Genomic DNA, 11,593 nt, shown 5'->3' on the forward strand with positions numbered 1-11,593 from the left:
AATGAATGTCCAATTTTACTCAGTCATCCAAATATATTAAGATATTACAGCACTGTGGAGAGATATACTGTGGTTGCGATAATTGTGACTGTTAATTTTCAGCCTTGTTGCTAAAGGACATTCCTCTGGAAATGATTGCAAAGATGTAGGAAAGCATTATTTGAAAGACAATTACTTTTATTTAACTCCAGACTGAAAGTCAAAGTAATTTATGATGTTTGTAACTGTTTGATGTTATTTCTATAAAATGTGTTTCCTTCCATAAACAGGAACAAAATACATTCACATAGCAGTGTCAAAGAATTATTGCAAATCTGGCTCGGTTCTTCTTTTTAGACAAAACATAACAGCATAATAGTGTGATGATGATCTGGGTAGCTTTCTGGTCAATTTTAGTTTTTCTTCTTAAATATCTGATGGCACACCTGGTCTTCACATGTCAGTTCCTACAGTAGTAAAACAATTAGTAAGTATATAGTGGTAAAAGTTTATTTTGCATACACAGCAGATCCCACCAGAAATTACTGCAGCTGAGCCACAGCATTAAAAAGATACACTTATGAAAAAGAGAACAGAAAGAATATTGTATTTTATGTAATCAATCAGCAGGCACACATCACATGTTGCAGTAATTAGATTTTGACACTTGAATTGAGCTCTAAGAAGAATAAACATGAAAAATGCATAAAAATTGCTCTTTAATGCAGGGCTTTTTCATGCTCTGTTATTGAAACAATATACTGTTATAGTTTATAATTCACATGTTACCTCATAATTCATAAGAAGTGATGAAACAAGGAAATTAAAAAAAAAAAATGGAGGATGCTTTAAAAAGATGAGGACATGTGCTTCAGAGATGTGCCCTGCCATTTTTCAAGGGCCAGAACAATACACCGTTTTTGCCCAGTGTTGCAGCTGACCTCTTAAAGGTTGTCACACCTGCACATTGCAATGCAGTCGGTTTGGTTAGTCTTCTGATAAGCCAGCTTTCCTGTGCCAAATAAGACTTTGAAGTGAGCTGAAACTGGCTTTTTGGCCAGCAACTGGCCAAACTCACAACAGAGTTTCTGAAGACTGTTCTAAGAATCTACTTGGTCTCTCTGTTCCACCAGTCAGCCTGAGAATCCTGGTGCCAGCACGTAGAACCTGTGTTAGGTCAGTTTTTGAATATGTGTTAAAATAGGGTTGAAAAAGTGTACTGGACAGTTGGATTTTAGTTAGGTGGCAGAGAGTGTTTTTTAATTCATTACTTTGACCTTTCAAGCATACAGACTTGAGGCAATGTGGCTGACTATACCAACTATCTGTAGGGTAAACTTGTGAAGGAGTAGATATCTGGATGCAAATCATGAGATAGAACAATGAGCTCTTCTCCATAATCTTTCTGCACCCACCTATTGCACTATCCAACATTATCATGCCCATTTCTTGATTGCTCTCCCAAGAAACTCTGGAATCATTATCATTATGTATCTATTATTTTGAAATATTTTTGGACTTCACTGACTGCTTATTTCCTGCACAGACTCTTCTGGCCTCTCTTGGACTCACCTCATTTATCTTTGGGCTCCAGCTTACTAACACAGATGTTTGAATGTTTTGACTTTTTAATTGTACTAGCACAAAATAATTGCAGTGTAGGTCGTTTGCAGGATCCCCTTGAGTATCCAGTGGTTTCTGATTTGTATTACAGCATCGTATGCTAAAATTTCATAGTGCCTTTTTCAGAACAAAAATCAATATTTTTCTTGCAATCTGTCCCATGCTTGTTGGTTTTTGTTTTTTTTTTGTTTGTTTGTTTGGGATTTTTTTTTTCCTGCCAGTGATTATATAAGAACAAGATGATGTTAGAGGTGCAATGTAACAAGAAGGGTTAATAGCTGGAGGGCAGTGGACTGGAGCAAAAAAACCACTGCAGGGTTATGACTTAATTGGGAGCAGGTGGAAAGAAATTGAGCATTCCTGAGTCGTAGCAGAGGGGGGATTTCCTTAGAGTTTGGAGATCAGAGCTGTCTAAATAAAGATGGTTCTAACTAGAACAAGTAACAAATCCTTTGAAATGGAAAAACTGTACTTGTTGCAGTCTCAGTAGCGTGCTATGTATCTGTATAGCAGCCCTTACCAGATGCAGTAAGTCTCCTTCAATCCAGTGCTTCCAGCCCCTGTTTTTCTTTTCACCTTTCTGAACACATATCAGTTTGTCGCCATCCCACGTCACTAGGGTCTGCATGAATCAGATAATTAATTCAGATATTTTAACGAGAAGTTTATAAATATATGAAAACAAGCTCAATCAAACAATGAGAAGACACAACTACAGTTGCTTCCTACCATTTCCCATCTTCCTCCTAAAAAACCCCCAAACAACCATTCAACCAAAACCTGAAAGTGTTCAAGATGACAAGAGCGTTTTGATGTGAAACTTTTACAGTGCTTTGTTGTCATTTCCATGTATTTCTTCACATACATGAATATAGTGTTCATACTAACTAGTGAATTGCCGAGTGAATTAAAAGAGTCTTGTGCAATGTATGCAAATTGTATTTTTCCTTTCTTTCCGTCTACAGCCATTAATAAAAAGATTATAAGGTTTCATGAGTGAAGGGGGGCTTATACCAACTAATGCAGTGCTAACGCCTTTTCTAGCTCTGCATAAAATAACAAGAGGAGGTATATATTAATATCATCTCATGCAATAAATTTATTTATATATTTTCATGCACTTTCACAAAAGACCTTTAAAGAAATATGATCATAAGCTGGACAACGTGCTCTAGTTAACCTGCTTGAGCAGAGGGGTTGGACTAGGTGATATCAAGAGGTCCCTTCTATCCTCAAGCATTTAATGAGTTGGTGTGATTCAGAGTCTATCACTAATAAACAGGGTATTGGGTATGCTGATTCTTTTCCAGGAGCAGGACCATTTCTGTAAGAAAGAGTTCTCTTTACAGGCTAAATTCTCTACTCAGATGCGCTACAGTACATTCAAAGCAACTTTGAATTGTTCTGGATTTGAACCATTGTACTGTGGGGAGACATTTAACTATTTATCATAGGCAAATCCTCATCAGAGACCAGTTACAGGCACTGGAAGTTCAGTTATTAAAAAGCTCCAAGAGTATTGGGAGCTTAATTCGTTTTCTAGTTTAGCAGTGGATGATATATTTCTCTTATGAGTGAGCTTTCTATTAATAACGAGACAAAACTCATTCCATTTCATTTAACTTCTTTCTTATTTACAGAATTTTTAAGCTACATGCTCTTTAAATTATCCATGCCCTCTTTACATTTAAATGTTGCCTAGCAGTTTTATTACCTTCATCTAACTTCAATGTGTTTGAGGCATTGTTTTGTTAATAAAGTGACTAGAAAATTCTTTTAGAGCAGTCCAGAGAATAATGGGATGACATGCTTCCTTTTTCCTTCTCCTCTTGTTAGAAACAAATGATATAATTTGTTTAGAAAAGAATATTAGGCAAAAGTGATTAAACCACGTAGGGTTATAGTTGGACAAGCTGTTTCCTTCCTTCCTTCCATCCAAATAATTGATAATGAAGAGGACAGTCTGCAGGTGAAATGATTCTTCACAGAAAGGCAATGGCTTTGATAGTGCTGAAGAGCACTAGAGGAGCATTAGTCTATGGATTTAAGGAGTGATGCAACTAATGAGTCCTTAGATCGTTAGTAATGCCTTCAAGTGATCTAAAGAGATGTGGGAGCAATGTTTTAAAGCATAAACTCTGTCACAGGAATATGTCCCACCCAGTGCTCACTGGAGGAAGTGATAGGAAGAAAATTTAGAGATAGGGATATTCAAGATACTGGGAAAAAAAAGGGTCGTATTATTTGATGGCTTGCAGGACTGTGATTAAGAAATAATTTGGAAGAAATCATAGGGATTACACTGCACAAAGTTAGCTTGAGAATGAAAAATGATCCACAGTGCATAAACAATGTCTTCTGTTAAATTTGTGCCACTCCAGTGAAGGTTGATGTGAGTTTAAATGTAAACATGTCCTTTATGCTGCCAATTTCCTGTGGCAACTGCCAAAACAAAACAGGTCTTGTTGACAGTGAGCTTTGATCTCAGCTTCTCAGAGTTTGGCGACAAGTTCTGAAACCTTCTTTATTGAGAAGATACTGATGGAAAAGACAGCATATATTTGGAGAAGAGCAAGAGAACTGAGAGCTAAGTGAAAGAACAAAACTGTGGTAATTGGCAGAAGAGTTAATGGGTAGATTCAGTGAATGATGACAATGACACAGGTGATGCAAGAGTAGCAAGACTCTGAAGGGGACAGTCAATGGAAGATCTACTGGCTTTTCTACCTTTGAAAATATTGCTTAAGTTTTTTAGGGGTGAGAATAGAGTAAAACAGAAGCAGTATTGATACAGAAACATGAAGCTGAATTCAGTAAGTGAATTTAATTAGTGCTCATATATATTCTTTTACTCACTGACTTCCCTGATACAGTCTTGTTTGAATGCCTCACAGGAACAGACTTACTAGTTGACTCTGTCTGTCACAGGAGGTAGGGCATGGGCTAACACACAATATGGTCCTTGATTCAAATGTTACTTGTCCATGTACATCACTGAAAGGTGTCTGAACCTATGCCCACAGTCTCCTAGGGGTATTTTGAGCTCAAGTTACTCCTATGATCCTAAGGATATTAAAGCGTGCACTGCTGGGCCTCCTTGCCTGTCTACCACTGCCGATAGGCCTGCCACCTGAATCAGTGATAGCTTTGGCTCATGTCTTTTTCTTGTCCCTTCTTGAAGCTCCTTTAAGGTTAATAGCTGAGTGCAGGTTTATTTTTAACAGTGCCCAACTGTTAAACTGTCCAACTGAAGTTGAGCGGACTCAGATGAAAAATACTATGTGAACCTAGCCATTCAGAACTGAAAATTTACATTGACATAGAGGAAGTCCTAAATTCAAAGGGATGAATTTACAGTTTCATTAAGGAAGAGAACACTGGTAAAAATACAGTTTTGCTACTTTCTAAATACATAAAAGTGTATCATAGAAAAGCTGGAAAAATCCCCTACTAGAAAAACATGTAATTAATGACTGTCCTCACATATCTGAATAACCATCCTGATTTGCATTTATAATAAATGCTTGTAGCAGGAAAGAAAACTGTCTCAAGATGCAAATTATTTCTGCTTTTTAAAAATCCTCTCCTGTCTGTAAAATATGAGGGTTTTTTTTGTCATGTATTCAGCTGATTTTTGGAACTGCTCACTTCTGGTGCTGACTGTGGTGTGAACAGATATCAGGTAGCAAATTTTTACCTTTACCACTCGGTTATCCAGTCCCTTGGTATGTTCTTCAAACTCCACTCCCACAGTGTAATCCAGTTCATAGTTTCTGAAAGTACTGATTGTTTTTGTTTTAAAATTATTTCCATCTTGAATAATCTCCTTTGTTTGTTTCAAGTGTTTTGCAATCTTACGAGTTGCAAAATCAATATCTGCCAAAAACCAGAAGAGAGTATCACAATGAAAATTCCAATATTTGTTACCAAAAATAAAAACCTACAGCACTTATATTTACACATAGTAGAAATCATAGTTCCACAAACGATGCTTTTACCTGCAACATTTTGCAGAGAAAAAGATAATTTCAAATAAAAATAATCTCGTGTTTGCAAGTAGACTTTCAATTTGAGGATCTTCCACTGATTATAAATTTATTTATTAACAGGATATCTGTGGGAATGTTGTGAGCAGAGCTACAACATACAACCAGTAGTGAATAGATGCTGGCATGTTAAATCACCCGAATCTCCATTTTTTTTGGAGAATGTGAAACAACAAGAGCTATTAAGACTGACCATTGCCTTTTTGGCCTCACTCACACACAAAGCAGTGGGATATCAGGAGCGCTATTATCATCTTATGCTTGGGACTCCTTCCCTTTTCTAAGCATGTAGTGTAAATCATGTAGCTCTTAGGTATACGAGGGTACTGGTATGTGTCCTGCACGGTTACAAATGTTGGCCATCCCCAAAAGAAGCATCTCAGAATAATATTCCCTTTCAGAAAATAAGCATGTTAGAATGAGTATGTAATCAAGGGGATTTTGGCATGTTACTTTTATGATGAACCTGTAGTCTGTGGGAGTATACAAGAGGTTAATTAATTAATTTAAAAATAATGAAAATTATACTAATGAATAAAAAAGAAACAAATAAAAGCCTGACATCCATTATTGTTAGACAGCAGACACAGAAATAAATCATAGTTTAGATGGGAGACAAATTCAAAGTCAAAAGTCAAGAAAGTATCAAACTACAACATTTGACAGTTCCTGTTTTATATTCTGTCAACATTTTATGCAATACTGATCTCCTTAACATCCTTTTTGTTCATGATGAAGACTAACATTATAATGTAAACAACTGCTTGCAACTAAATGCATTGAAAGTTACCAAAAGGAGAATATATTTTACGATGATGACAGTTTGCCCCAGACAATCCACCTAATGCCAGCTGCATTACCATCTGCAATAAATATTTCTGACCAGCTGGCAGTGAATCTTATTATGGTGCTATATGCAAATGAAATAATCTCACATGTTTCTGCAAGAGATTGAAAAATGGTTTTGATTTGTTAACCGTCCTTTAGTGGTTTTGCATGTGAGTTAATCATTGTCAGCTCAGCAATGCCACATACTAATGGAGCCCTTTTTCTTTTGGTAGATTCATTATACTACTTGTGAAGTACTAATCGAGTTGAGTAAGAGGATTGGCTTGAAAAAAATTGTGACTTTTTAACATGGGGAATAATGTTCTTGTTCAGTATTTATATTCAAGACTTCTTAGGTATATTTTATCTGCTGTGGTAGATTAAAGGTATCTCTGGGTCTGATTTATAGCCAAGTAACATAAAATTTAGTTCTCTCTGAGGAAAAAAAGTGTCTAGACTTCTAAAGAAATGCTATTTCTGTCTAGTATATTAGTCTTGTAGCTCCTGGAGAAAAATCAGGGGAGGTTTTATTAAAGCATGTTTTTCATAACTGCATTTTGAACAATACAAGCAATAAAAATGATATATTGTTCTATTACAGTAGATTAAAATACTTTGTAACATGTTTATGATAAAATCAAAGTTTCTGGCTTAAAGGGCAAAACTATTCTTTAATTAAAGTATAGAAATGCATATACATTAATTAAAAGGATGGATGAATTTAAAAAACCCAAAATCTCAGTGTGCTTTTAACCTGAGCACTTTAATACTTCAAATATCGACCACATGTAAAATTGTGAGAAACAGAGCAGAAGAATATCTTTTCACCCTTTCCATGTAATTTCTTTCCATTCTGAGAATCACCTATAGCCATATGTACCTTTGCATTGTTTTTGGTGTTGTTTTTTTTTGCTAATACATTGGCAGTTTTTAATTAGTATAACTTATAGTATATGTAGGATGTATACACAAAACCCCATGATGTGCTTATGAAGGGCCAGATCCAGACAACTGGTGCAAATAGCTCCTTCACCCCAACCAGTTGCTGGTATTCCTATTGGGAAAGTAGTTTGAAAATTTTATCAGAAAGTTAAGTGAGTACCTATCTAGTACAGTCTGTCCAGCGTAGGCAATGAATCGAAGTATTTCCCAGGAAAAATACATCTATATTGCATTCCTTATTCTAATACATTCTTCCTCTTGCTTTGTTTCAGGCTATTAAGTGGGTCAAGTTCTTTTATTGTTCTTTACATGAACTGTTACTACCTTTTTTTAAGCAGGCTTCCCAGTATTGGATGCCTGTAGTCCAAACCCCACTGTAGACTGAATCCATCCATTTTTCTCCCAATTTCCATGGGGATACATAAGATCAGAAAAGGATCAAAAATCCACTTGATTTAATAATAACAAAGTCATAATTTATCCACTGACTGAAATGGTTCTAAGGATGCCACTGATATGCAATGAGGAACTGCTGTAGACCAGTTCATGCTAGCATTTATGGTACAGAAAGAATTATAAAATTGGAAAATGTATTACTTATTATAAAAGGATCAGAATATAAGGATGATAATAATTAAAGTTTATTTTAAAGCTGATAAAATTAATATTTGTATTATGACAGTTAGACACTAAATTCTTATTGAATTTAAGTTAAAATCACAGTTTAAATTCTACAGTGGATAAATTAAAATTCAAAGAAATGCATGTTATTAACAACTGGTATCCTTTTCCCTAACATTTTTCCTGAATTTAAGACAAGCACAAGTGAAATGTTATAGATCAACTGAAATAAACAATACAAGAATCTCATCCACTGATACCCTGGCAGGGAAGAAAGGAACAATAATGAGATGGTCACTACAACCAAGATATCACCATGATTACAAATCCTTTTGGAAAGGAAATAAGTGCACCACAAGTGTTTAATTTGCATCCTAAAAAACAAGGAAGGAATTAACCTAAGAAGTAAAGAGATCTTTATCAAGATAATTATCAAAAGAGAGTTATTAAATGTGATGAAATATATCACTACAAGCAAGGCAGAACTAGAGCAGGATGACCATCATTGACTGGTGGTCAGAGTAACACCCCACAAAAGTAGGCCAGGCCTTGGAGCAAATTGCTGAGACAGGACTGAAGCACAGCCAAAGCAGAGAGAATTGGGCTAGAGGCAAGAATTGTAGGTAAGATCAGAAGCTGAGGTAGGCAGTGAGAGAAGCCTGAGGTAGACGCAGATGGCCTGGAATAGTCAATTTGTGACAGCTAGGAGTTGACTTAAGTATCATCCAGACCAACAGGCCCCATGGCTCACTTGCAGTTGGCATATTTAATGCTGAAATCTTTATGCATAACTGTCAAACCCCAGCACTCAAATCACTTCAGTTAGTGTGTATGTTTCTCCTGAAATTCATGATACTGGCTTAACCATTCTTATTTTTTAAAAAGGATTTCTTTTTGTACCTCGCAGATGTATGTGTATAGTATTTACAGACTTTCCTAACACTATTGAGCTTTTCTCCATAAATGCAAAGGCTAAAAACTATGAATAGTGAAACTTGCCTTTCTCTCTTAAGAGAGTTGAAGCTTTGAGGAAATTATAGCTATTTTCAATTGTTGTTGAATAATGATGAGAGTTTATGTTATTTTGTGTATTTCTTCTATTTCAATCTAAACAGCTAAACAAGTTAGGGTTAAGATTCTTTGATGAGAGTAAAACTAGTAGAAAATAGTTTAAGCATCAAATTTTTCATCTCAGTTAAGGATTTTGTGGTAGTTATCCCTAAGTCAGTCACTAGTGTAGATATTGAGAATTACTTGGAAATTTTTAGATTTAATTACCTGATTACCTTCCATGTGTTAGACTCTTCTTCTTAACAAATACATTTTCTTATCTTGTGGAAGATGGCTATACAGTGTACTCATTGATTTTGAACCACTGAGTTGTTTTTATTATCTACATCTTTGCAAGTCAATATTTTGGAATCTGAGCAAACAAGTTCTTTAGATCTCCATTAACTTGACACAACACCTTTTGAACAAAGCACAAGAAGCCACAAGTCTGATCTTGACTTCTAATGAAAAGTGCAAGGTACTTTGACCTGAAAAAGAATCAGCATCACTCTTTATCATCATCACTGTTACAGTGGTGTCAGCTACTGTAGAAAGGCAGAGAAATAAGAAGAGCAAATGCTGAACAGGAGATAGAAATCAATGACCACTAGATAGAAAACAATGAGACATCTGGGAATGAGAAGTGCATAGAGACCCAGTCAGGCTCCTGAGGGCTATCCATTTTAAGCATAAAAATAAAATACAGGTTTGATTTTTGCCACATGCTAATTTATGATTCAGCGCCAGACAGACTCCTCCAATCTAGGTCATATTAGCCAACTCTAATGACTACTTTTCTTGTGTAAGTTTTATAGACATCATATGTCGTAAGGAAACAATGGTCCTTTATGCCCTTCATCTGTGATGTAGTAGAGCTGGGAGACGATTCCCGATTCTAAAGAATACACTTCTCATGCATGTATAAATTTAACTCCCATATTTTTTGTTGTTTTTGGAATGCAGCTATGTTAGTGCAGTGGTGGAAAGGTGGTAACTGTTCTTTCAATGCCAATCCAGAGTGTACTGAAGAAATTCTCGAGGAATGTTGATGTCTTCTATTATTTCTTCTTTTCAGCCAATTAAAGATCTACATCTTTGCTAACCGAAGTAGAGGAAGGATTTCCTGCACACTACTTGACCTGGAGAAAAGTTTGTGCCTTTATGAGAACAAAAATGCTTGAAAGGCAATTTATATTGAAAATAATAGGTGCAGCAAAAGAAGACATTTCTCTCATAAAATTATCTCCAGTCATTACAAAAATTGAGTCTGTCAGTGTGGAGAAAAATAAATCTACAAACAACATAAACTTGATCTTAATATGAACTGACAAGGATATGCTGACATTCAGTTAACAGTGTTTTGGTATTCTAGCATCTACAAAGAGTATGCTTAATATCCTATAAAATGGATACAAAAACTGTAGCTATCAGGCTTCTTATGATAAAGAAGCTAACAAAGCAGTAAGTGAAAGTCGCCTAAAGAGCGGAACATCTCTTTTGCATGTACATGTATTCTGTTGTCGTCAACGATGGTCGTAGCAAAGTGAAATTAAGCTTAGTTAACCATGTAAACATATGTTCAAGAAATTCTGTGACCTAAATTGCCTTGCTGTGTAAGGATGATTCCCACAAAAATTGTCAGAAATATCTGCCCATTTATCTTTAAATGTTTTTAAAGGCTTTTATCGCTTTTACCATGCAACTGGTACATATAATGTCTACTAGTTCAAAGTTCTAATTAAGTACTAAATACTGTTGTTGCTTTACTGATATAGAAGAACCCATTCCTCTTTAACAGAGCTAACGAAGTTGTGGCTTGACTGTTACAGTACGTATATACCAGGAATAAAAAAGAGCTTCTGTATCTGAAAGCCTGTTGGTTTTTTTTTTTCCCCTTATCTGTATCTGTTTTTTCACTTATCTAAATAAAGACTAATATCTTTGGCTACAAGTCTTCTTTTGCTTATATACTTAGATCATTGTAATTATAAGTACATTACAATTACTTGATTTTTAATGTGATTGGCAGAAACCCTTATGCCACAACGCACATTACAGAAGTAGTCTTATTAATTTTTAGAAGGATTTTACTTATAATTGAAACATTTTATCTCTATACAGTTAGTATTTTTTTTCATTTACCTAAAGCAACCATGTAGCCTTCAAAGTTTTCATTAGTTTCCATTTCCCACGTCCCATTGTAATCAGCAGGCATGGTGGCAAGAGCTTAAAACCAACTTCAGATCAAAAGGTGAGGCTGGAAGCAGGCAGGATCTGCTAAGAGAATGTTTTATACACCTTGTCATATCTTTTTTTATAAGGTTTATGGTTTTCTAGATAATACAGTTTAAGGGTCAGCGTGATAACCCTAGAAAACTTTGCCTTCATTAACAAAGTTCAGTTAACAGCTGGCAGACAAGGAACACTTTCTGAAATATGTGGTAACACAGGATATGATTTTACAGTGACCTTTGTAAAGAACTACTAGCTATTATGGGATACCT

At 35.5% G+C, this 11,593-nt stretch overlaps 1 protein-coding gene across 1 annotated transcript; it reads right to left on the bottom strand.

Moving 5' to 3' along the window:
- Positions 1-208: 208 nt before the first annotated feature.
- RBP2 (retinol binding protein 2, cellular) lies at positions 209-11,356 on the bottom strand. Its single transcript, XM_010568262.1, has 4 exons — positions 11,232-11,356; positions 5,300-5,478; positions 2,123-2,224; positions 209-446 (listed from the first exon to the last, which is right to left on the bottom strand). Exons 1-4 carry the CDS (start codon positions 11,302-11,304, stop codon positions 393-395), a joined length of 408 nt encoding a protein of 135 aa, XP_010566564.1. The 5' UTR covers positions 11,305-11,356; the 3' UTR covers positions 209-392.
- Positions 11,357-11,593: the final 237 nt, after the last annotated feature.

The sequence above is a fragment of the Haliaeetus leucocephalus genome, unplaced genomic scaffold (genome assembly GCF_000737465.1).
Source record: "Haliaeetus leucocephalus isolate CR32 unplaced genomic scaffold, Haliaeetus_leucocephalus-4.0 Scaffold240, whole genome shotgun sequence".
NCBI lineage: Eukaryota > Metazoa > Chordata > Aves > Accipitriformes > Accipitridae > Haliaeetus > Haliaeetus leucocephalus.